The following is a 27902-nucleotide window of genomic DNA, read 5'->3' as shown; positions in this document are numbered from 1 at the left end:
TCCTTCCCTCCTCTTTGTCTCCTTGGCTTCTGCAGTGTGAAATGGCATAAGGAAGATGGCCTCAACTTGGGGAAACCTGGAAAGAATCTGAACCAAAGAGGAAAGCTCTTTAAGACTCCATGGCCTCTTCCTATTAGAGGCTCCATTTCAGTCTAGCAAGTGTATTTACTGTACTCATATCCTATTTTATTTTACAGGTGTAGGTATATTGCTGTAGCAATTGAAAAAACATTTTTTGGGTTGTTTTTTGAAATTTTAGCTTTGAGTTTTGCAACATAATTTGAAGTTGGTTGTGATTTATCTGTAGTTGTGTGAATTTTTGGTATTTTTGTGAAGCAAAGGAAATCTAACATACAAATTAAACATGAAAAGTTTATGACAAAATTTTTGAATATTGTGCTTTGGTTGTGATGAACTGGTAGTAATTTTTAATTTGTAATTTCCTTGTTATGTTTGGAACTATTTCTTTTTCTTCTCTGCCCCCCACCCCAACCCTACCCCCCTTTTTTTTTGTGATAACTCTTTGAAAGCTTTTGATTCCTGGGAACCTGCCTAGGGTACCTAAAGGATAAAGAGAGTTCATAAAGGGACATTTTTATATTTGGTCAAGGGATGAACTGATCTTGTAAGGGTTATGTTTTGTCACCTCATAGTTATGTGGTTCTTGGCTGTGTGTGTGTGTGTGTGTGTGTGTGTGTGTGCGTGCGTGTGCGTGTGTGTGCGCACGCGTGTTTCAGTACTAGGGATTGAACCCAGGAACTCACGTGTGCTAGGCAAGTGGTCTACCAGTGAACTACACCACCCCCTTTTAGCTGTGTATTTTTAGGATCACTCCTTTAATACCTTTTTTTATACTATATTTTATGAGTAACAATAATTTCTACCCTTATTGAACATTGATTCTTTGCTAGGAATGATTATGTTTATTCTCTTGACAAATTCAGAATTTGAACTCTATAGTCTCCCTGAATCTGAATTTTTGCTGCTGATTTTCAGGCATTTTTAAAGCAGTAAAATTTCTTTTAAATTAAAAAACAAGTGGTATTTTGCAGATATCAAAACATTAAGCATACCAAACATTAAGGGACAGTGCTTTCTACTTATCTGGTGTTGGAGTGAGCTGTCCAGAGCATTATGCTTGGTGGTGTCCTTAGTATTTGGCTGCTGCTCTTCAAGCACCTCTTGGGGATCAATCTCAGATTCATAGCCCTATGCTAGAGATTGGTAGGGAACTCCCTGGCCTAGATCTACCCAGAAATGGCTTGTGTTCATCTTATGATTTTGTAAGCAGATTCATAAATTATCCTTCTAACAATATTATTGATGCATGACTTTCAATCTCTAAGAGTCTAGTTTCAGAATCATTTAGCACTTACCCTTTTTTGAGTAAATGTACTGACCTCTTTACATTTTAAAAATAACTGGGTATTTTGGAAAGGAATACTATAATTCTTAGCCTTCACAAGTGGTTGAGTTCATACAATGGATTTGTCTGTGAGACTAGGTAAAGCTATAAATCAGTGGCTGTAGATTTAAAGTAAACTGTAGTCCACTTTGGCCCAATATACTAAGCTCAGGAAGGGTCAGAAAATGAACGTATAGAGCTGCTGACCTTCTGGCTTTGCCTTGGGTAATCACAGCAAGGGTGAAGGACCTTTTGGTATTTGTGTTTTCTGATTAGTTTGGTTGACTGAATGGACTTTGTCCTGATCTCAAGGGAAGTGCTACATTGCTTTCTGCTTTGCTCCCTACCACTCTGAGTCGATAGCATCTTTGCTGCAAACAAAGAGTATTCGCCTGGTATGAGAAAGGGCCTCATCTTGAGGACTGCGCATTTGTTTTAGTAGCCACAGTCTTCTTACCTTCCTCATTTTCAGTATGCTGCAGTTCTGAGCAAAAGGAAACAAACAAACAAAAGAAACCTTTACGCATCAGACAGTCTCAAGAAAGTAAATGTCATACAACTCAGTTTTAAGAATTAGCTTCAATATTGGGAAGAGGAAAGAAAAGGGACTGAAACTCTTTGCAAAAAAGCCTTTAATAATTGATTAATAGGAGAAGAAAAATGTTGGGCAAAAATGAGAGTGAATGTTTTCATTGCTTAATTTGACAATTTGTACCATGAAAGTCCATTTCTTATCACTAAGGAAACAGTAATATTTCTTACCTTTCCTCTTTCTTACCTTTTTGGTTTTTAATTGCACTTTGGATTGTATACAAAATAATAGGTATGCATTTTTTAAATTAAAAATGTGAATGATTCCATCATCTGTGGACTATATTATTTTAGAGCCAAGCAAGATGTTGAGAATGTATAGGCAGACTTGAGATTTTCTTTCTGTTCTGAACCAAAATGTGATGAGAATTCATTCAGCAAATGTGTTGAGTGCTGGTTCCCTTCTAGGTCTGTTCCAGGTGCTGGGACTATACAAGTGGAAAGCACTGGTCTGTGTCCTCGTGAAGATTGCATGTGAAAGGGAAGAGACGAGAACATAAGCAAATAGATAATGTTTACCAACACTTATTTAGTCTCTATATCGTGAGTGTCTGCCTTGTGCTGACAGCATTGTTCTAGGCCTTGGGGTATTGAAGTGATGAAAACAGACAAAAATTCCTGTCCTTGTGGAGTTTACATACTAGTCCACTTTGTAATCAGGAGAGACAGACTGAAAACTAATAAATAAGTGAACAGATGAAATAACAGATGGTAACAAATGCTATGCAGAAAAATGAAAAAGAAAGAAAAAGAAGAAAAGAAAGTAGAGAATTGCTCTTTTAATTGCATAAGTCAGGGAAGGCTTCACCGAGGTTACCATTGAGCCAACATCTAAAGCAGGTGTGAGAGAGAGGGTCAGGAAGGACACTCCAGGAAGAAGGGATAGCAACTACAAAGGTCCAGAGGCAGGGTCATGATTAGAAGTTTGGAGGAGTGAGGAGGCCAATGAGGCTGGAGTGAACTGAGGAGTCCAGGGAGTAGCAGGAGAAAGATTAGAGGGGGCCAAGGCACTAGGGTCTTGTAAGTCAGTAGAAGAACTATGATTTTAACTCAGCAGTATGGGAAACCATTGTAAAGTTTTGAGCATAGGAATGACATATGACTCATATTTTTCTCAGAACCGCTGTTGGTCTAGGACTAGGTTCTAGTGGGGAGTAAGAGCAATGAAGATGTTCATATTCATGTGTTGCGCGTTACTGCCTTATAAAACTTGAGACCATGGAACTGCTTACAGTTCTCATTTTTTTTGTTGTACTGAGGATTAAATCCAGGGGTGCTTTGCCACTGAGTCACATCCCCAGCATTTTTATTTATTTATTTGAGACGGGGTCTTGCTAAATTGCTTAGGGGCTCACTAGATTGCTGAGGCTGGCCTCAGAAAAACTTGCCATCCTTCTGTCTCAGCCTCCTGAGCCACGGGTATTACAGCCACCACATCCAGCTCTAGTTCCCATTTTGACATCACTTTCATATATCAATTTGTGTTATATTAGTAGATTCTATTTCCTGAAGGATAAATGTGCACTGACAGGTGGATTTGACTCTTTCCAGATGGTCCATGCTTTTTTTTACCTTGGTCAAGTCTATTTGAAATGTTCTCTAGATTAAAAAAATGTGCAAATAAAATACCATATATGATTGACAAGGCCAAGTAATGTGAGTGATAAACAAAAGACATTGTACAATTGGTCAAATTGAGATACTATTACATTGGGAAACTTCAGAATCCAGAGATTCTGCCAGTGTCTCTCATTATGACTGTCTATTATAGCAGCATCAACACCTAAATAGATGAATATGAGTTGATACAAGTTGGAGACTTGTTGGTATTTGAATCTGAGAGTTTCTTTGTGATGTACTAGGTATTAAGATAACTCAGATTTTTTAAAGGTGAGTCAATCTGATATTTATCACAGGAGCAATGTAGGCTAAAGGGAGGACACAGAGACCCCGTTCTTTGGTGATGTACACTTAACATTTCACCCCATATTTGACTGCCCACTTAGGACTAGATTGAGCTCTAAAACCTGTTTTTGTTGCCTGTCACAAGAAATAGCTGTATGTGATAATCAAGTTGTTAGGGCTTAATTATTTGGTAATACAATGCTCATTACTTAACATGTACAGAAAATAACTTTGACTTTTATATGAAAGTATACCTTGAGAGGTGGAACTAGAATGAAGAATTGCCTTAATTAAAATTAGGAGTGTCATAATGCAACAACATGGTTTTTGTAGCCCACATCTAAGGTGGAATTTCCTATCTGCTTGTATGAAAAAGGGAAGAGGCTTCGGCTTTCTAGAAATGGAGATGGTAAATAGTAGGCAGTAATGAGTTATTATAATTTAAAAACAGAGTAGTCTGCAGTACATGAGTGTAGTCATAAGAACCATGAGGTAATCCTTGCTTTGAGTTCAACTGTACCCAAACTCAGCAGCTCAAAAGGAGATATTGCCCTTGGATAGGGTTGCAGTGAGCCTCTCAGAGAATTTAAGACCTTAGAATGTCAGCTTAAAAAAAGCTAAGGGAAAAAAGCATGAGAAATAAAAGCATGAGTGTAATTTTGAAGTAGCATATAGTTCCAAAGGGCTTTTAAACAGAATAGTGAGTGGTGTTTCTAAAGTTTGTTCTTTCTAGGCACTTTCTATAAAATTCCATGGAAAAAAATGGGCTAGATACTTTCAACAGGTGAATACCCATAGGAAAGCACTTATATGTAGATTTACTTTCACTACCAAAGGGGAGCAAAAATAGTATAACAGCACTTTGTACTTCTAAAATTAAGAATAGGTCCATCACGGTGGCGCACACCTGTGATCCCAGCAGCTCAGGAGGAGGAGGATCACGGGTTCAAAGCCAGCCTCAGCAAAAGTGAGGCACTAAGCAACTCAGTGAGACCCTGTCTCTAAATAAATTATGAATTAGGACTGGGGATGTGACTAGGTGGTCTAGTGCCCCTGAATTCCTCCCCACCTCAAAAAAAGAATTAAGTATAATATTGACTTACATTCATCTTCAGTGACCATCCCTTGTTCACAGGGCATTTTCAGGATCTTTGTGGTCTACAATTTTGATAAGTTGCTTATTTGGGCACTTTATTGCAGATAATATGTCACTTAGAGGTGCACCTGCCTTCTTTCTTCGTAATCCTAATTCAGTACTTTTCTAATTGTATAATTTAAATGTTATAACCTTCCAGCATTTTCCCTGTGCCTGTAGCATCAGCCCCTCTTATCCTCATCTCTTCCCCTCCTTTCCCCAAAGGTAAGACATTGTAATTTAAAAAACCCCTATTTGTTTTCTTGCCCAAGGCTGGGTTATAAAATCTCTGCTTCTCTGCCTTCTGTATCATCTCTCATTTCTATTTACAGTAGCCTCTTGGACCCTGTTTTTCTTATTTTTTTTTTCTAGAAGTCTCTAATTAGCGTGACTTGCAGGTCTTGTATATTGAAACTGAAATTCTTGGTATCACTGGACAGGTGATGAGGATCAAATGTGAAGTTACTAAAATTCTGAGGAAGCCAAGGAAATTGGTCTAAAACTTGTCTCCATATGTGATGTCATGATTTGAACAACTTGACTTTTCATGAATTTTTAAGGAAGAAACAGTAACATAATTTTTCAATCTTAATTATTCTCTTAAATTAAAAAGAATGAAAATATCATCATCACATTTATAAAACTAGATCAGGGATTTGAGAGATAAATTTTTATGTGTAGTTGGGTACATTTCTTATATTTGAATGTTATTATTCATGGATAGGCATACCCCTGTTTCCTTTCCCTCATTTAAAAATAAAGCTTTTTAATATTTTAAATTGACAAATAAAAATTATATAGATATATTGTGTATAGACTGATATTTTGAAGTATGTATACATTGTTGAATGGCTAAATTAAGCTAATTATTATATGCCTTACTTCATATACATAGTTCTTTGCAATGAGAACACTTAAAATATCTCAGTAATTTTCTTTTTAAAAATTATTTAATTAATGTATTTATTGTGGTGCTGAGAATTGAAGCCTGGGACTTGCACATGCTAGGGATGTGGGCTCTCCTACTGAGCTATACCACTAGGCCGAACAATTTTCAAGTATATAATACATTAACTATAGTCAACATGTACACAATGGATATTTTGAATTTAGATAAATTGAAATTTTGTTTGCCAACATCTCTCCAAGCTGTTCCCTGGTATCCATCCATTCATTCTCTCAGTGACTTTAGCTTAAGGTTTTACATGTTTGTGATATCACATGGTATTTGTCTTTATGTGACTGACTTATTTCACTAAGCACGACATCCTCCAGGTTTATTCATGTTGTCACAAATGATAAGATCCTACCATTGTTAAGACTGAACATTATTTTATTGTGTATATATATATATATATATATATATATATATATACACACACACACACTTAGAGGATAAGTGTGTATACACACACACACGCCATGTTTTCTTGATGCATTTATCCTTTGATGTACACTTGGGTTGATTCCACATCTTGACCTTTGTGAATAATGCTGCAGTGAACATGGAAGTGTAGCTCTCTTTGACATACTGATTTCATTCACTTGGATATACAGATATTCCTTGGTATATGATGGGATCACATTCTGATAAACCTATTGTAAATTGAAAATACCATAAATTAAAAAATACATTTAGTACATGCTAACTACTGAACGTTCTAGCTTGGTATAGTGCAGTGTGGAGGATTGGCTATTTACCCTTGTGATTGCATGGCTTGCTGAGAGCTGCATCTTGCTTCTGCTTCCTGGAATCATCAGAGGATCAGATAGCATATTGCTAATCTGGTAAATGATCAAAATTCAAAGTATTGCTTCTATTGAGGCTGTATCACTGTTACACTCTTGTGAAGTGGAACAGTGATAAGTTGGAGACTGTCTGTATATCCAGTAGGGGATTCGTATATCTTCTGGTAGTTCTATTTTAATTTTGAGGAACCTCCATACTATTTTTTTTGTAATGACTGTGTTCCCCATCTTTGTCTTGGTCTAATTTACATATATTAATATGCATATATTTTGAGAGTGTAGTTCAGTGGATTTGGCAAATGTGTATATCCTTGAATGTGTAACCATTGTTCTAGAGTGTTCCCTATTGCTTCTATGCAGTTACTTCTTTCCCACATCCTGTTCCAAGCTACTACTAATTTGAAATTGGTTTTGAGAGCCTGTGTGTCTGGAAATGCCTTTATTCTTTCCTCATGTTTGATGGGTTATTTTTCTGGGAAATAGTTCTCTTTCAGAACTTTGAAGGTATAATATTCCTGTGTATTATAGCTTTTTGTGTTGCAGTTGAGAAAAGTCTGATGTCATTCTGATTTCCACGCCTTTGTATAGGTCCTGTTTTCTCCCTTTTCCTTTTCAAAACTTTAAGATTGTTTCTTTGTCCCTGGTGTTCTTACATGCAAGATGATGTGTCCTGGGTGAGGTCTTTTCTCAACCAGTTTCTTCAAGCAGTTGGCATGCTTTTTCAGTTTGAGAACTCATGTCTTTTTTTCTGGGAAATATTTTTGTAAAATTTTATTAGTCTTTTCTCCGCTATATATATATTTTTTTTTCTTTCTCATTTTCCCCTTCCCTGGAACTCCCATTTGGCAAGTATTGGACTTTTAGGTCAATCCCCTCATTTTATTTTATCTCTTACCTGTTGTTTGGTGCACATTATATGTGTGTGTTTCTGTTTGGAGAGTTCTTTAAGGATGTCTTCTATCCTTTCTATTGAATTTTTAAAATTTCTAAAATTAAAAAAATTTCTAAGAGTTGTTTTTCATTTTTCTGAAAACTTTTGTAGCACCTGTCTTATTTCGTTGCTTTATGTAATAGTGTCTCTTATTTTTCCTCAGGAAGTTAATTATACTATTTTATTTTTAAAATTGTTTTCTGTGTAGTTTCTGGTCCCTTACTCCTTCCAGTACTTTTTCCTTTTTGCTTGTTTTGATGCTTGTCTGTCCATTCTACATGCTTTCCTTGAATGGTGACCTTAAACTAACCATTTGTATGCAAGAGGGAGGGAGGTGGTTAGAAGCACAGAGCATATTCTGGGGTTTGTTCTTGATGATTGGGCAGGTACTCATTGGTGTCTTGAGCGAGACCTCAGTTGTCACTATCTATATAGGTCTTTTTACTTGGACCAGGACACTTTCCTGGGAAAATCATACATCTTCTATGTTGGGGCTGAAAGTTTAGCTGCTCCTGTTAAGTAGAGCCAGATCACTGAAGGAGAGGGTCCAGAGATGATGAGGAGAATGCTGTCTAATGGGCTGTCCTTTGACTTCATCTCCCTACGTTCTGTCCAGTGCTTTACACCCTCCCTTCAGCCTGTCTGGCATTTCTTGGTCCAGATTTTTTCTAATTCAGTCTCTCCAGATTTGGCCAGTGCTAAGGGAAGTAATTATCTGCCTATGTGGCGTGATGGGAGTTTGACCTTCCAAATACTCCTATAGAAAGTAGTAACTCTGAACTTCTGCCTTCTGAGTACTTGGTGCCTCCTTTCATTGGTACCAAATCTCACTCCAGCCTGAGGTGTTCAGATTTCTCTGGTCTGCTAACTTAGTTACACATATCATCTATTTTCTAGAATTTTGTTGCTATCTCTTATTTGTAGTTCCTTCCTCTCTTTTCTTGATGTTCTTTGCTTTAAAATAATTTCTTTGCCTTTACTTTGGTGAGATTGCAAGAGGGAATAGTGATAATGGGAACCATCTCTGAGATTTTTCAAGGGGGTCTGTGACCCCTGAAATTATTAACACTCATTCTACCCTGCCTATCATGGGACATCACAAAGTTGTCTTATTCAAGAAATTTTTGTTTTTAAACATTGGAGAGTATCATAGAAGTGTGATTTAAGTGTTATCCTGAAGTTACAGAAATGGATTAGGATCTTTCTCAAAAACCTTTTAATCTTAGCATTCTATCTTCATATTTTCTATGTTTATTGGAAAAATGTTGAAATTTGGTTTGTAACCACAGAACTATAGTGTCAGTGAGTGTGTACATGAACATGCCAAATCTTGCAGAACAGGAATCCAGAGTTTTAGTTGTCAGAAACATGATAGCTATTCCAGGGTAATGGACATGCCTCATATTGATGAAGGTTTGGATTATACAACTGTATGCATTTGCCCGAACTCATCTCATGGTACACTTGAGATGCAGTCAGGCATAAAAATTTTTACCTCAAACAAAAACCAGAAATAAAACTATAAGTAAATACTGAATTCTAATTTAAATAAAAAATATGAGGACTGTTAAAAGTATATGAAAGCAGTTTTGTGAATGGTCAAAGGTCATGAGTTTTTAAAAATTTTTTCCATGTTACAAGAAATGAAAATTCTTCATTAGGGCACAAAATAACTTACTCTTATCGTGTGTATTGTGACTAACCCCCTCACTCTACTCCTTGCCTTTTTATTTTGTCATGTGGTTCCTGTGCTTATCATGTTCTATACAGACCTAAAGAATGCTGGAACTTGTCTTATTTAATATCTAATGTTCAGAATATAAGGTAAAAAATCCATTGTGTATCCTTTAATTTTAAGATTATCTCTGGATGTGCCTACTCTTTTTTAGAAATGGTTATTTTTACTGTAGGCAGTTGAGAAGAGTGCTCAACTCTTTGATTGCAAAGTTTACCTGAAGTTGTGGAGTTAGAAGCATGGACCAAGTGATCTATCAGCTGAATAGGACATCTGCAAGGAGGACTGGAGAAGGAGTAATGGCATTGGGCTATATTGACTATTCCCTTTTTAGATATGTTAACATTTATGTGGTGTTTTATATTTTCAGAGCTCTTCGTATTTGTAGAAATTATTTCTAGATTCATTCAAAGGTAAGTTAGGAGTAGTTTTCTCATTTCATGGTAGAGAAAATACAGACAGAGAGGTAAGAGATGTACCCAAGTGAGTCAGTGTCAAAACCAGGATTGGAATTTTGCAAGCAGACCAACCGAGGGGAATAAGTGGGAGTGGGAATTAGAAACTGTTTTGCATAGTAATACCAATGAGGAATGCTAACCAGATTATGGGTTTAGGCTGGCAAGACCTTGTAATGACTCAAAACTGAATCTGTTTTATTGTAGGTAAAAGAGAATCTTCTTTCATGCAAAATGTTATTGCACTGCAAACGGGATGAACTTCGGAAACTGTGGATTGAAGGAATTGAACATAAGCATGTCCTGAACCTGCTAGATGAAATTGAGAACATCAAGCAAGTACCTCAGAAGCTGGAACAGTGCATGGCCAGCAAGCACTATCTCAGTGCCACTGACATGCTGGTAAGAGAAAGCTGTTCTAAAGGTCATTTCTGCTAAGATAAAAAAGTACTCTTTTTTGTTTTCTCTGAATCCTGTAATGCATGTAGCACCTTACAAAGTGCCTTCTGGGGATTCACTAGCCCTTGCAGGTGAAGCCCGGCTGGTTTTATTCCTAATTTCAGTGTTTGAAATGGTAGATGATTATTATTTATGTATTTTCTACCTTTGGAACAATAGCAAGAAATATCCTGGTTAAGAAACCAGTACTTAAATCATGTTGGAATGGTAATGAGAGGTGTTTTTTAGCTTTAGACGAAGATAATGAATCTCATTTTAAGGTATAAAATCTATATGACATAGAACTTCCAGAGATTTATAAACCTGATTCTCCACAAATTCTTTGAAGGAATTTTTACATTAGGGCTTTTTTTTTTTTTTTATTTTTAAATTGATAAGAAAGAAAATCCTAGACGTTACCTTGTTAAGCAGAAGCCCTCTACACCCTGGCTTTTAGCCTCTATCATAGTCCATTAAGTTTTGCTGTTATTTTGACTGTATGAAAATTCTGAGGAGGTTTTAGTTGTTGGTGAGGGATAGCAGATGAATAAAAAATAGAAATGCAGATTTTGCTTCCCAGTAATCCTAACTTTCCCAGGGCCTGTGGTTCTTACAGAGGGCTGTTCTATCTTCTGCCCATTCTGCACATGTAAACACTCATTTTCATTGTTCACAGTTGGCTGAGGACTACAGAAGTTCTCAGCAGCAGTTGGACTGCATTTACATTGTTTTCTTTTCCTTAAGAAGTGAGAACCCTTTATCTTTGTTTTATTAGATTACATTCACTGGAAAGAAATCCTTGAGGGAACTTGGTGGGAACGCAAGGGCAATGTCCTATGTGGTTCTGACTTATTCAGGTTTCCAAGAAGAGTTTTGCTAAAAGTGTTTGGAAAGTTTTTAAAGGAAATGCGGTAACCAAAGGGTGAGAAGTGCTATCATATATTAAAACCTGGTTATGAATGGACTGCATGGTCAGTTTCCACATAGGAAGAAGGTTAATAGTGGTTTGCTCTTGGGAGTAGCAAGAAAATTCGTTTCCAGCATCTTTTTCAAAGTGACATCTTAATAATGACTCTAGGTTGTTTGACAGAAAAAAATTACTTCTCAGCTTTAGTGTTTGTTAATGCATAGTTGTGCTAAATTATCAAGAATCAGCAATTACAGTAGATAAATTATACATATTTGTTAAGTATGTATGCATCCATTTGCATCATGATTATTTGGGGTAGGCCTGCTTTTATGTAAGTGCCATGTATTAAAATAGGTTGTTAGACTTTTTTTCTGGGTCATATTCATTTTAGGATTTCAGATTTTTGTTTATGGGTATATTACTTAAGGGCTAATTTATTTACTTAAAGGCTAATCAGTCATGGATATTCCTCCACCCTCTTTTTTGACATTTTTCTTCAGGAATTCTTCATATAACTTCATTAAATTACTGTTCATAAGTTGTAGCAATTCAGTGCCAGCTTGTTGTGTTAGTTAGCTTTCCAGTTATTGTTAAAAATACCTAAGATAAATTAACTCATAAGGATATAAAAGTTCATTTTGACTCACAATTTCTGAAGGTTCAGTCCATGGTGATTTGGTCCCATTGCCTTTGGGCCTGTGGTGAGACAGTGTATAATGGAAGGTGCACGTGGCAGAGGAAGCTGTACCTCATGGCAACTGGGAAGCAAAGACAGAGGAAGTGGCTGGGTTCCCAGTATCCTCTAAAAGGGTATGTCCCTAATGCCCTAACTTCTTTCTACTAGACTCCACCTCCTAAAGGTTCTGCCACCTCCCTATGGGGTCACATGCTGGGGGAGAACATGAAGATCCAAACTGGCACTAACTTAAGTAAAAAGAACTGTTTGACTTATGGAACCTATCTGCTAAAGAGACAGGAATATACAACATGAAATGTTACTATATGTTCTCTCTGCATGTTTTCTTCCTGTTCTACTGTAGACTGGTATCTTCTGCAAGTATGAAAGGGTGTGGGTGTCAGAGGAGAAAGTGATAATAGACTGCAGTCTATATTTTTCTAACTTTGTATAAGAAAATACCCTTTTTTTTTCCTAATTGAAAAATGTGGTATGAAATTGCAGAAGATTGCTTTGCAGAAGAAAATAATCTTTTTTCTTCGTTAATTAGTTGAGACATAGATTGAGCCAGTTTGGGTACCATGATCATAGGTTTTAACTAAAATCATGTGGTTAGGGTGGTGGGAATTGGAGTGGGAAGGAAGAATAGTTGCCTCCACAACAGGGGAGTGTATAAAATACATTTCCCAGAAGTTTTGTTCCTTTTCCCCCCTATTTATAGTTATTTATATATTCTGGATACTAATCCTTTGCATAGTAGATTATAAATGTCTTCTTTCAATTGGTGGTTTATCTTTTTACTTTTTTATGGTGTCTTTTGTTAGAAAATTAAAAAAAAAATTAAATGCCATGAAGTTTCTCAATCTTGTTCATTTATGTTAGATGCTTTTAAGAATTGTTTTTCATCCCAGTGTCTTAAAGAAAATCTCCTATGTTCTCTTCTTTAATCTTTCCACATACCATTATATATATGATATGAACCATGAATCTAATTTTATCTTTCTTCTGGATAGCCAGTTGGCTCAGACTCTTTATTGAATCATTTTTTTACTGATTTATAATGCCCTTTTTCACATGCCATATTTTCATATATGCATAGGTGTGAATCCAGGTTCTTTATTTTATTCAATTTGGTCTCATCTATGCCTGCACCAAAACCATACTGTTTTAATTACTATATAATATATCTTGATATGAAGTGAAAACATTCACTTGCTGTCTGTGCTGTTCTTGGCCTTTTACTCTTCCATAGCAATTTCAGTGTCAACTTGTTAAATTCCACAAAAAGTGTGATAGGATTTTCATTAAAATTGAGAGAATTTCTATGTTAGCGATATTGAGGCTTCTTGTCAGTTGATAGGATATGTATTAAAGACTTTATTTAATGTCCTTTAATAATACTTAGTTATGTCTTCTTTAGAAGTATTGTGTATATTTTGTTAGATTTAATCTGAATACCATGTATTTTTGATGCTTTAAAAAAAGAACAATTGTTCTTTACTAGTTTCTAGTTATTTGTTGCTGGTATATAAGGATAGGATACATTTTTCTTTTTGAATTGACCATATATTTCCCTGAAATGATTCACAATTCTGTCTACCTGGAAAATGGTGACATGTTCTTTAAGATTTCATCAACTCTTTGAAAGTCCTGGACACTTGGATGTTCTTCTTTGTGTTTCCTTAAGCTGCATGTATTTCATTATAATATAATTATTTTATTTGTGTGGTAGTTATTGAAAGTAGGGATGTGTCTTACCTATTTTTGTCTGCCTTTGCCTAGCATAGTGCAGTTCATATGGTCAGAGTTCACAAATTATTAGTCAAATGAGTAATATGTAAAATTGTTTAATACTAGCAGAGAGAAAGATGGTGTTATTTTTTTTAGGAGTTTTGGTATACTTTCTCTTCTGGTTAGTGGGGTTTTTCTTTCCTTTTTTAATGAACATGGTTCTTTTGTTTCTGACCATTCTTTTTTGTAATATTTAAATGAACAACCATTATAACTAATATAGATTGAGCTAATATGGATGTCATATTTGTTAATTCATTTAATGCTCTCAATAACCCTATAAGAGATAAGGATCTAATATTATTGCCATTTTACAGTTGTGGTATTTGTTTTGCTTGATCTGAGGGATTGGCATGTTCCGTATAAGCTATTGTTTGTGTATCTCAATCACAAAGATTTCATGGAGGTAGGATTTAAAGTATGCCTAAAAGGTTGGGAACATTCTTCAACATGATCTTTTATTTACAAGAGTGAAGAATAAGGTTTATAATTGCTCTTTCACTGGACTTCATATAAAAGAAGATCACATTTCCTTTGCCCATGGTTATATGCCATCAGAAGTAAAATCTACTTAAGGAATCTCAAGGGTCCAAATGGAAATCTTTGCTAAAAAACATCAGAGGAAAGTAAAGACAAAATAATCTAGTCTTTCAAAACCCCCTAATTTCCTTGGATTTGCTTGTCTGAGATACTGCATTTTCATTTTAAGGCAGGTGCAGATGCAGATATGTAGTAATTTGATCCCTGCTCAGTATGGGTTAATATTCTAGAGTAAATAAATCAGTGGTGACCCCTGGCTCTTGCCAGCTCCTGCTGTTCTCGTTTCACCATCAGACTGGCCTAGTAGCTATAGGGTTGGCTTCTAGGTAGGATATTTATTTCTTCTTTTGATATGATAACCTGAGTATTGCATGAAATAATTAAATTGTCATGACAGCGAATGTCTGCAAATAGGCCTGGCCTTTTGTTTCCTTCTTCAAGGTAAACAGCTGCTGTTGGCTTATGAAAAGCTAGAAGTGATCCAACAAGAAGCCTGTATCCGTCACATTGAAATCAGAGACTTGATTAATATTGTAGCCTGTAGCTTTGTGATATGTGTGGTTTAAATTAGACCTTTGCAGTCATTGTACTGGGTTGATGCAAGCACATTAATGACATAATTTCTGGTTGCTGCATCACATTTCTGCAGTCTGTCCTTTGTATTCCACTCACATTAATTGAAGTAATTTTGCCAGTGAAGCGTGTTTCAAACCTCTGCATTTAAATTGAAATTTTAATTCCCTTATTGTCTTGAAAAGACGGCTGAAGATGCCTTGTTACAGGTTTCATTATCACTCAAAACACTCCAGCTGCTGGTTCTAATGTACAATGACTGATTAATTCTGGGAAGAATTATTAATATAAGAATAGTGGTGTCTTCCCAGCGGTATAAGCTAACCAGAAAGGTATTTTGTGATAGTTAATATTTTTATAAACTTTTTTTCTCAAAGAAAATTTGTGTGTAGAAGTCTGCATCATACTAAAATTGCAGAGAGCTTTGAAAACCACTTACACAAGTTCTGATTTATCAGCCCATAGAAGTCAATTCATAATTGCATTCAATCAGTGGAAACCAAGCCAGTGTGAGTAGTTTTGAAGCACTTTAGCTGACAGTCATAAGACTTGTGACTAAAATAATTTTTTCATTTCTATGTCTTCCTAAGATTATAGAGATTTTGAATGTCTTTTAATCATTTTTCTTTACTTACATGTCTTCTAAAAACAGACTCCATAGCTGTATGGTCAGATGGTCAGATAAGGATTATTATAATTATAATAATAACTTATATGTAGCTGTGCCTTCTTCCCAGAGGATCCAGGCATGCTTTCCTGGGAGAGTGGTGTGGTGGAGTGATCCACTCACTCTGAAAAGATGGTCATATCTGGGATAATGAGAATAAGGCAGCTTTTGAATTGAATAGTTTTCTAGAACCCTGTAATAAAATAAGCATATTTGTAGTATTTTCTATTTATAAGATCCTTGGCAGTTTTTGGGTAATGTGGAAGCTTGTGGATTGTTACCATGGGTTTATAGTTTGGGTTAAGATGGACCTTTCCTCGAATCCTCACTTTGACTCTACACTGGTTGACTTGTGGCCCTTGTGGCTAATCATTTATCTTTGCTGAAAGTTGGACTTAAGAATAATACGTACCACTAAGGTGTAGAAAGGGTTAAGTGAAATGTTAAACCTTATACATAAGGTATTCATAGTGTATATAGTAAGTTTTCAAAATGTTATTTATAATTTTTGGTTATTTTTATTGGTAGGAAAGAATATGGTGATTGTGCCCTTGTTATACTCTCAAAAACTGATGTGGAGGTGAGCTTAAATAGAGCTAGTAAAAGAGCTGAAGTAGGGCTAGGTGAAATATTTTCGGGCTAGGTTAAGCATTCTGGACTTCTTTTCTTTTTGGCCCAACATGGACATTACATGAATGCAAGACCAGCACAACTCTTAATTAACTATTATTTAATTTGTACATATTTATGGGATACTGTGTGGTACTTTGATACATGAAAACAATGTGTAGTGATCAAATCAGGGTGATTAATATTTCCATTACATTTTCATTACTTTGTGTTTGGAGCCTTTGAACACTTATCCTTTAGTTATTCTTAAATATGTAATAGGTTATTGTGAGTTCTTGTTACCCCACTGTGCTGGAGAACCACTAGGTCTTATTTCTTCAGTATAATGGTATTTGGGTACTGTTGTCCAGCCTCTCACTGCCTCCCCACTTCCCATCCTCTAGTAACCACCATTCTATATCCAGGTCAACTTGTAGGCATCAACATGTGAGGGAAAGCATGGAATGTATGTATTTCTGTTTCTGACTTATTTCCTTGAACATAATCTTCTCTAGTTCCACCCATTTGACTGAAATTGATAGAATGCCATTCTTACTTGTGACCGATTCCGTCGTGTATATATATCACATTTTCTTTGTCCATTTGTCTCTTGACATGCATCTAGGTTGATTTCATAGCTTAGCTATTGTGAATGGTGCAGCAGTAAGCATAGGCATGCAGGTATTGCTCTGATATGTTGGCATCATTTCCTGTGAGTACATTCACTGAAGTGGGATAGCTGGATCATATAGTAGATTTGTTTTGTTTTCTAAGAGATGCATCTTGCTGTGTCACCCAGGGTGACCTCAAACTCCTGGACCCCAGAGAACCTTCTGCTTCAGCCTTTCAAGTATCTGCAACTAAGCAGATACTTGTCACATGCCACTGCATGCTTATTTTCAGTTTTTTAATGAAACTTTATAGTGTTCTCCATAGTGGGAATACTAATTTATGTTTCCACCAAAGGTTTTTTAAAAGTATTTTTAGTTGTAGATGGATACAATATGTTTATTTTGTTTCATGTGATGCTGGGGATTGAACCTAGTGCCAGGCAAATGCTCTACCATTGAGCCATAACCCCAGCCCCTCCACCAGTGGCTTTTAAGAGAGTTCTTCACATCCTAGCTAGCATGTTTTGTGTGTGTGTGTGTGTGTGTTTGTGTGTGTGTGTGTGTGTGTGTGTGTGTGTACAATTGTATGTATACTTTTTTTTCTAAATAATCATTCTAACTGGGGTGAGATCTCTTGTGGTTTTGACTTGTATTTCCCTAAGTGCTAATTATGATGATGATCCTTCCCTCCTTTCCTTTCCTTTTCCTTTCCCTCGCTTTCCTTTTCCTTTTCCTTTTCCTTTCCTTTTCCTTTCCTTTCCTTTTCCTTTCCTTTCCTTTTCCTTTTCCTTTTCATTTCCTTTTCCTTTCTTCTGTGAACCCAGGGCTTTGTGCATGTTCCACCACTGTGTTACACACCCTGTCCCTAAATTTCTTTTGAGCAATGTATATTCATAAATCACTTGCCTATTTTTAAATGAGGTTATTTGCTTTTTTGTTACTGAGTTTTTGGTTTTCTTTTATGTTCTGGATATTAATCACTTTTCCAATTCAGAGCTCCAAAATTTTTTTCTGTTTTGTGTGTTTGTTCACTTTCTTCTTTCCTTTGCTGTGTGGAAGCTTGCTTCTTAGTTTGATATCATCCCACTTGTCTATTTTTAGTTTTGTTTCCTAGGCTTTGGTGATCTTATCCCAAAATTTGTTGCCTATACTGATATCTTGAAGTATTTCCCCCAGGTTCTTCCAGGAGTTTCTTAGTTTCAGGTTTTACATTTAGTTATTTGGTCTATTTTGAGTTGATTTTTTATAAAGGATGAGAAATAGGGGTCAACCTTCAATATTCCAGATGATTATCCATGTTTCCCATTACCATTTATTTAAGATACTTTCTTTTTCCCAATGTTCGTTTTTGGTGCCTTTGTCTACAATAAGTTGGTTGTGAATGCATTGGGTTATTTCTGGGCACCCTAATTCTGTTCCATTGGCCTATGCGTCTGTTTTTATGCTAGTGTCATGCTATTTTGATTACCATATCTTTGAAGTATATTTTGAGATCAAGTGTTGTGATGCCACTACTTTTGTTCTTTTTGCCCAAGTTTGTTTTAACTATTTGGAGTCTTTTGTGCTTCTGTATGAATTTTAGATTCTTTTCCTAGTCTTTGGTAATTTTGGTTGGGATTATGCTGCATCTGTAAATTGCTTTGGATAGTTGTGAATGTTGTAACAATCTTAATTTTACCATACCATGAGCGTGTGAAGTCTTTGTTTTTGTTACAATTTCATCAGTTTTTTTTTCCCCATTGTAGGGGTCTTGATTAAATTTATTCCTTGGTATTTTATTTTTCTGTAGCTACTATGAATGGGATTGCTTTCATGATTTCTTTTTTAAAAATTTATTATGGGTGTATAGAATGCTACTGAATTTTGTATGTTGATTTTTTAATCTGGCAACCGAATTTATCAATTCTACTATTCTTTTGGTAGAAACTTGAGGTTTCTCTCTATATAGAATTATGTCATCTGCAAATAGGGATCATTTGACTTTCTCCCTTCCCCCTTCCTATATGTATTCCTTTTCTTTCCTTCTCTTGTCTCATTGCTCTGGCTATGATTTCTTGTATAATATTGAGTATGAGTAGTGAGAGCACACATCTTTATCTTATTCCCAATATCAGAGACTCCATTCAGTATGAGGTTGGCCATGAGGTTCTTAAGAGTAGTCTTTATTATCTTGAATTGTATTCTTTCTAAACCCAATATGTTCAGGATATTTTTTCATGAAAGGACGTTGAGTTTTATTAAGTGTCTTTTCTATATATATTGATATACTCATATGATTTTTGTCTTTTATCTTGTTGATATGATGTATCAGGTTTATTGATTCACGTATGTTGAATCATTGGATCATCCTTGCTTCTCTGCGATAAATCCCATTTGATCATGATGAATGGTGGTTTTTTTTTTTTTGGTACCAGGGATTGAACCCAGGTTGCTTAACCATTGAGCCACATTCCCAGCCCTTTTAAAAAATATTTTATCTAGAGACAGGATCTCACTAAGTACCTCAGTACCTCACTAAGTTAAGCAGGTTGGCTTTGAATTCACCATCCTCCTGCCTCAGCCTCCTGAGCCTCTGGGATTACAAGTGTGTGCCACTGCACCTGGCTACTAGTGATTTTTTTTTCTTTTTTTAATTAATTAATTAATTAATTAATTTTTTTATTGTAAACAAATGGGATACATGTTGTTTCTCTATTTGCACATGGAGTCAAGGCATACCATTTGTGTAATCATAAATTTACATAGGGTAATGTTGGTTGATTCATTCTGTTATTTTTTTCCTTCCCCCCCCCACCCCTCTTTTCCCTTTATACAGTCCTTCCTTCCTCCATTCTTACCACCCTTCTTAACCCTAACCCTAAACCTAACCCTAACCCTAATGCTAACCCCTCCCACCCCCCTTTATATGTCCTCATCCGCTTATCAGCGAGATCATTCGTCCTTTAGTTTTTTGAGATTGGCTTATCTCACTTAGCATGATATTCTCCAATTTCATCCTTTTGCCTGCAAATGCCATAATTTTATCATTCTTTATGGCGGAGTAATATTCCATTGTATATATATACCACAGTTTCTTTATCCATTCATCTATTGAAGGACATCTAGGTTGGTTCCACAATCTGGCTATGGTGAATTGAGCAGCTGTGAACATTGATGTGGCTGTATCTCTGTAGTATGCTGATTTTAAGTCCTTTGGGTATAGGACGAGGAGTGGGATAGCTGGGTCAAATGGTGGTTCCATTCCAAGCTTTCTGAGGAATCTCCATACTGCTTTCCGGAGTGGCTGCACTAATTTGCAACCCCACCAGCAATGTATGAGTGTACCTTTTTCCCCACATTCACGCCAACACCTATTGTTGCTTGTGTTCTTGATAATCGCCATTCTAATTGGGGTGAGATGGAATCTTAGGGTAGTTTTGATTTGCATTTCTTTTATAACTAGAGATGCTGAACATTTTTCATATATCTGTTGATTGCTTGTACATCTTCTTCTGTGAAGTGTCTGTTCATTTCCTTAGCCCATTTGTTGATTGGATTTTGTGTATTCTTGGTGTAGAGTTTTTTGAGTTCTTTATAGATTCTGGAAATTAGCTCTCTATCTGAAGTATGAGTGGCAAAGATATTCTCCCACTCTGTAGGTTCTCTCTTCACATTACTGATAGTTTCCTTTGCTGAGAGAAAACTTTTTAGTTTGAATCTATCCCAGTTGTTGATTCTTGCTTTTATTTCTTGTGCTATGGGAGTCCTGTTAAGGAAGTCTGATCCTAAGCCAACAAGTTGAAGATTTGGACCTACTTTTTCTTCTATAAGATGCAGGGTCTCTGGTCTGATGTATTGATGTTTTTGATGTTACGTTGGATTTAATTTGCTAGTAAGTTGATGAGAATTTTTGCATTATGTTCATTAGGGATGTTGCTGGATTTTTTTTTTTTTTTTTTTTTTTTTTTTTTTTTTTTTTTTTTTGAGTCCTTATCTCGTTTCAGTATCTACAGTGCTGGACTTCTGGAATGAGTAGAAGAATTCCCTTGCTCTCATTTTTTTTTTTTTTTTAACAGTTTGAGAAGAATTAGAGTTCTTAAAAGTTCAGTAGAATTCCGCAGTGATGCCATCTAGTCATGTGCTTTCTTTTCTGGGAGGCCTTATTCATTATCATTACTTGTTATTGGTCTGTTCAGGGTTTTTGTGTCTTCATGTTTCTATTTTGGTAAGTTACATATGTCCAGAAATTCAACCATTTTTTCTAGGTTTTCCAATTTGTTGGTGCATAGTCGTTTATAATAACAGTCCCTTATGATCCTTCATATTTCTGTGGTAACAGTTGTAATGTCTCCTTTTTCATCTCTAATTTTATTATTTGGGTCTTTTTTTTCTTAACTAAAGTTTTGATTATTTTGTTTATTTTTAAAAATTTTTTTCTTTGATTTTTTTTCTGCATCTCTGTTTTTCTGTCTTGATTTCACTTATTTCTGCTTTGATATTTGTTATCTCTTTTATATTAATTTTGAATTTGGTTTATTCTTTTCTAGGTTTTTGAGATGCATTTTTTTAATTTGGTATCTTTCTATTTTTGCAATGCAGGTGTTTGTTATTATAATTCCTCATAGAACTGCTTTGACTATATCCTTTGCTTTTATTTTCATTTGTTTCAAGAAAGTTTTTAATTTCCCTTTTGACTTTTTCAGTGTATTTTTTAATAGCATGTTGTATAGTCTCCATGAACGTGTATTAGTTTCTTTTGTTGTTGTTTATTTCTAGTTTTACTCCATTGTGGTCAGAAAAGATACATAATACGATTTTGAGTTTTTTTTTTTTTTAATTTGTTGAGACTGGTTTTGTAGTATAATAGTATAATAGTGTAATCGATCACCTACTCTATGGAATGTTTCATGTGCTGATGAAAAGAGTGTATAGTCTGTAGCAGCTAGATGAAAAGTTATGTAAATGTTTGCTAAGTTCATTTGATCTATAGTATGGGTTAATTCTGATTTTTTGGAGGTTTCTAAATGACTTGTTCATTGATGAGAGTGGAGTATTGACATTTATCGCCTACATTTATCAAATAGATCCTGTTTCTCTCTATAGATCTAAAAATGTTTGTCTTATAAAATTTTGTATACTTGGATGCTCTGGCATTAGGGGCATATGCAGTTATAATCTTTATATCTTCTTGTTGACTTGAGCCCTTCATCATTACCCAGTGACCTTCTTTATTTCTTTTTGCAGTTTTTGTCTTTAAGTCTATTTTGTTTAAGTATGGCTACTTTTGCTTGATTTTGGTTTCCATTTGTGTGGAATATCTTTTACCATCTTTTTTCTTCAGTCAATATGTATCTTTACTCATAGAGTGAGTTTCTATAGGTAGCTTATCATTGGATTTTGATTTTTATCCATTTAGCCAGGCTATATCTTTAATTCCTTCAAGGTTGTTTTTGATAGGTTAGGACTTAACACCTGACATTTAAAAAAAATTCTATTTGCTTCGAGTATCTTTTGATGTACTCTTCCATTCTTGTTGTTAATCTATGTGGTTTGGTGTTTATGTGTCTCTCTGTGTGTGTGTGTGTGTTAAGATTTTATTCTTTTCTGGTTTTTGTTTGTGAACCTGCTCTTCCAGTGAGTTTTATATTTTCACATATTTTTATTCTGGTAGTTTACCTTTACTTTGCTTCTGGATATAGGACTTCTTTTGTTAAATCATCTGGTATTGATGAATTCCTTAGTTTTTAGTTGTCTTGAAAGCCATTATTTCTTCTTTGTTTTTGAAGGATAGCTTTCCTGTGTATTGTATTCTTGGTTGCCTGTTATTTTCTTTTAGAACTTAGAATATATAATTCCACTCCTTTCTGGGTTGTAAGATTTCTTCTAAGAAATCTGTTGTTAGTGAAATGGGATCTTTTCGAGTGTGACTTGCTGCTTTTCTCTTACAGTTTTTAGAATTCTCTTTGTCTTGTTCATCTGACAGTTTGACTGTAATGTGCTATGCCATGGTGAGGATCTTTTCTGGTTGTGTCTATAGGCCTCCATTACCTAAATATCTGCATTGAGGAAATTCTCAGCTATTATTTCATTATAGAGATTTTCTATGACTTTTCCTTTTTCTTTGCTTTCAGGTACTACCAAAATTCAAATATTTTTTCACTTAATGACGTCACAAAAGTCTTGAAGGCTGTCTTTTTTCTGTCTGTCTGTCTTTGTCTGATTAGGATATTTCAAAAGAGCTATCTTTCAAGTTTAGATATTCTTTGTTCTCTTTGATCTTGTCTTATTCAAGCTTTCACCAGTAGTTTTTATTTGACGTATTATGGTCTTCATTTCCAAGATTTCCTTTTGATTCTGTTTCAAAATCTCTCTTTGCTGACTTTCTCTTTCATATTATGAATTGTGTTTCTAATTTCATTCAACTGTATGTCTGTGTTTTCTTAAAATCTCATTGAGTTTTCTTATAATCATTCTTTTTTCTTTTATTAATTTATACATATTAATTATACAGACTGGTGGGTTTCATTGTGGTATATTCTACATACATATAAAGTTATTTGATCAATGTCACTCACCAGTAACTTTCCTTACCCACCCCTTTTCCTCCCACTGATCCTGTTCCTCTAATGTTCTCCCTTCTACTTTCATGACATTTTTATTCTTGTCTTTCTCAGTTTGGCTTATTTTGCATACCATAATGGCCTCAAATTCCACCCATTTTCTTGCAAATGACATAATTTTGTTGTTCTTTGTGGCTGAATAAAACTCTGTGTGTGGGGGTGGTATCTCATTTTCTTTATTCATTCACCTGTCAGTGGAAATGTAGGCTTATTTTCCTAATCTTGCTATTGTGAATTGTGCTGTGATAAACATGGGTATATATGTATCTTTACAATATGCTGACTGTTTTTTGGATAAATATCACTGAGTGATATAGCTGGATCATATGTTAGTTCTGTTTTTAGTTTTTTGAGGAACCTCTATACTGATATCCATAGTGAGTGTTTTAATTTATACTTCTTCCCAGCAGGGTCTAAGAGTTCCTTTCCCCCCTGCATCTTTGCCATATTTTATTTTTATTTGTATTCTCTTCTGACTGGAGTGAGATGGAATTTCAGTATAGTTTTCATTTGTATATCTCTGATGACTAAAGATGTTGAGCATTTTTTACATATAATTGTTGGCCATTTGTACTTCTTTTTTTCCCTTATTTTTTATTTACATAATATTGGGATTTATTGTTACATAATCATGCATGCACACAATATAAGAATATAATTTGGCCAGTATCATTTCCCAGTATTTCCCCCCTTTGGTACTTCTTTGGAGAAGTGTCTGTTCGTTCATTTGCCCAGTTATTGATTGGGTTATTTGCTTTTTTCAGTGTTGAGTTTTTTTTAAGCTCCTTATATACTCTGGATATTAATCCTCTATTGAAGAGTAGCTGGAAAAGATTTTGTCCCATTCTATAGGTTATCTCTTCACTCTGTTAATTATTTCCTTTACTGTGCAGAAGTTTTTTTATTTGATGCCACTACATTTAACTCTTGCTATTATTTCCTCAGCTACAGGAGTCTTGTTCAGGAAGTTGTTTCCTGTTCTAATATGTTGACATGTTGCCTCTATTTTGTAAGAGTTAGCAAAATTTCTGGTGTTATACATTGGTCTTTTCTCCATTTAGTAATGACATTTTTACAGTGTGAAAATTAGGAACTTGCTATCATTCTTCTACATAGAGATATCTGCTTTTCCTAGTACTTTTTTTATTCTTCATTTTTAAAAAAAATTTATTTTTTACAGATTGCATTTTGATTCATTATACACAAATGGGGTACATAATTTCATTTCTATGGTTGTGCACGATGTAGATTCATACCATTTGTGTAATCATACATGTACATAGGGTAATGATGTCTGTCTCATTCCACCATTTTTCATACCCTCAGTACTTTTTTTTAAAAAGGCACTCCAGTATATTTTTTTGGCTTTTTAGTCAAGCATTAGATGATTGGAATTCTCTTTGTCTTCTGTTCTTTCCCATTGGTCTGTGTGTCTGTTTTATGTAAGTACCATGCTGTTCTTATTACTATGACTCTGGTAGCATTTGAAACTGGGTATTGTGAGGCCTCCATCATTATTCTTTTTGCTCAGAATTGCTTTGGCTATTCTGGGTCTTTCAGTCTTTCATGTGAATTTTAGGAGTGTTTATACTACTTCTGTGAAGAATATCTTTGGTATTTTGATAGAGATACTTTGAATTGGTAAGTCACTTTTGGTAATATGGCCATTTTAACAATAATCTTTCTGTCCATGAACATACAAAGCCCTTCCATTTTTTTGGTGTCTTTATTCAGTGTTCTATGATTTCCATTGAAGAGGTCTGTCTTCTCTTCATTTAGGTTTATTTCTAGCTATTTTTTGCTCTTTGAAACTATAGTGAATAGAATTGTCCTGATTTTTTTCTCAGAAATTCATTATTGGTGTAAGAAAAGCTATTGATATTTGTATGTTGATTTTGTGTCCTGGTACAGTGTCAACTTTTTTAAAAAAAATCAACTCTGGAAGTCTTCTTGTTGAAGCTTTAGGTTCTTCTAAGTATAGGATCATATCATTTGCCAATTGTAAAATTTGACCGTTTACTTTCTTGTTTGTATCCTTCTTCTTTCTCTTGCCTAACAGCTGTGGCTCAAATTTAAAGCACTATATTGAATAGGAGTGGTGAGAGTGGACATCCTTGTCTCATTCCTGATTTTAGAGGACATACTTTCAGTTTTTGTTCCTTTAAGTTTGATGTTGACTTTGTCATATAGAACCTTTACTATGTTGAGGTAAATTTTTTCTATCTTTTTTTCTTCCCATTATGAAGGTGTGTAGAATTTTGTCACAGTCTTTTTTTTGGCATGTATTGAGATGATCATGTGATTTTTGCCCTTGGTTTTATGTGTGTGTTATATTACATTTATTGATTTGCATATGTCGAATCATCTTAGCATTTCTGGAATGAAACCAGCTTGATCATGATGTATGATCTTTTTAATGTGTTGTTAAATTCAGGTTTGTAGTATTTTATTAAGGATTTTTACATCAATATTCATCATAGATATGAGTCTATAGTTTTCTTTCCTTGATGTGTTACTTGTGTGGTTTTGCTATCAAGGAGACACTGATTTTGTTGAATGAGTTTGGAATCATTCCATTCCTTTGTATTTCATGAAACAATTTGTGGCATGTTGGTATTAGTTCTTTAAAGATCTGGTAATAATTGGCTGTGAAACTGCTTGTCTTGGGTTTCTTTTTTGAGAGACTTTTTATAACTGCTTCAATCTCATTGCCTGTTATTGGTCTATTTAGGTTTTCTATATTCTCTTGGCTCAGTTTTCGTAGGTCATTTGTGTCTTAGAAATTTATTCATTTCTTGTAGACTTTCTAATTTATTGGAGTCCAGGAATTCAAAATGGTCTCTAATGAATCTCTAGATTTCATTGTGTCTTTTCAAAAAAAACCCATTTTTATTTCTACCTGTATTAATTTGCATCTTTCTCTCCTCTAGTTAGTTTAGCTAAGGGTTTATCACTATTGTTAACATTTCCAAAGGACCAATTCTTTGTTTCGTTGATTTTTTTAGTCTCTATTTCAACATTTTTAGCTCTGTATTTATTTTTTATCTTCTTCTAATAGATTAGGTATTAGTTTGTTTTTGTTTTTCTAATACCTGCTAATTAGATTATTTGAGATCTGTGATTTGGGTGCAGGGTACCAAGGATTGAACTCAGGGACACTAGACCATTGAGCCACATTCCCTGCCCTGTTTTGTATTTTGTTTAGAGACAAGGTCTCACTGAGGTGCTTAGTGCCTTGCTTTGGCTGAGGCTGGCTTTGAATTCGTGATCCTCCTGTCTCAGCCTCTCAAGCCACTGGGATTACAGGCAAGTGCCACCACGCCTGGCTATGATATTTTTATGTAGGTACTCATGTCTATAAATTTCCCTCTTAGAACTGCTTGGGGTATATTCTCAGATTGTGATATGTTGTGTTTCTGTTTTAATTTTATTTTAACAATTTTTAATTCTCTCGATTTCTTTTTTTTTTTTTTTATTGTTTTTTTTTTATTTATTTATTTTTTTTTTACGTTTACATAGGGTAATGATGTTTATTATATTTTTCCCCTCCCCCCCACCCCTCTCACCCCTCCCACCCCTCTTTTCCCTCTATACAGTCCTTCTTTCCTTCATTCTTACTGTTCTCCTTAGCCTAACTCTAAACCTAACCCTAAACCTAATGCTAGCCCGTCCCACCCCCCATTATATGTCCTCATCCGCTTATCAGCGAGATCATTCGTCCTTTAGTTTTTTGAGATTGGCTTATCTCACTTAGCATGATATTCTCCAATTTCGACCATTTGCCTACAAATGCCATAATTTTATCATTCTTCATTGCGGAGTAATATTCCATTATATAAATATGCCACAGTTTCTTTATCCATTCATCAACTGAAGGGCATCTAGGTTGGTTCCACAATCTGACTATGGTGAATTGAGCAGCAATGAACATTGATGTGGCTGTATCTCTGTAGTATGCTGATTTTAAGTCCTTTGGGTATAGGCCAAGGAGTGGGATAGCTGGGTCAAATGGTGTTTCCATTCCAAGCTTTCTGAGGAATCTCCACACTGCTTTCCAGAGTGGCTGCACTAATTTGCAACCCCACCAGCAATGTATGAGTGTTCCTTTTTCACCACATCCTCGCCAACACCTATTGTTGCTTGTATTCTTGATAATCGCCATTCTAATTGGGGTGAGATGAAATCTTAGGGTAGTTTTGATTTGCATTTCCCTTATTACTAGGGATGTTGAACATTTTTTCATATATCTGGTGATTACTTGTACATCTTCTTCTGTGAAGTGTCTGTTCATTTCCTTAGCCCATTTGTTGATTGGATTTTGTGTATTCTTGGTGTAGAGTTTTTTGAGTTCTTTATAGATTCTGGAAATTAGCGCTCTATCTGAGGTATGGTTGGCAAAGATATTCTCCCACTCTGTAGGCTCTCTCTTCACATTTCTGATAGTTTCCTTTGCTGAGAGAAAGCTTTTTAGTTTGAATCTATCCCAGTTGTTGATTCTTGCTTTTATTTCTTGTGCTATGGGAGTCCTGTTAAGGAAATCTGATCCTGAGCCAACAAGTTGAAGATTTGGACCTACTTTTTC

At 35.1% G+C, this 27902-nt stretch overlaps 1 protein-coding gene across 1 annotated transcript in view; it reads left to right on the top strand.

Annotated features, from left to right (window-relative positions):
* The window catches only part of Exoc4 (exocyst complex component 4), a 778625-nt gene that overhangs the window by 27450 nt on the left and 723273 nt on the right, over positions 1-27902 (top strand). The window contains exon 3 of the mRNA XM_047560350.1: positions 10114-10308. Within this exon, the coding sequence (XP_047416306.1) occupies positions 10114-10308 (195 nt within the window). The remainder of the gene's footprint in view (positions 1-10113; positions 10309-27902) is intronic.

Source organism: Sciurus carolinensis, chromosome 8 (genome assembly GCF_902686445.1).
Source record: "Sciurus carolinensis chromosome 8, mSciCar1.2, whole genome shotgun sequence".
Lineage (NCBI taxonomy): Eukaryota > Metazoa > Chordata > Mammalia > Rodentia > Sciuridae > Sciurus > Sciurus carolinensis.
Note: the sequence above shows the minus strand (reverse complement) of the source record. Positions and strands in the feature narration are given on the sequence as shown.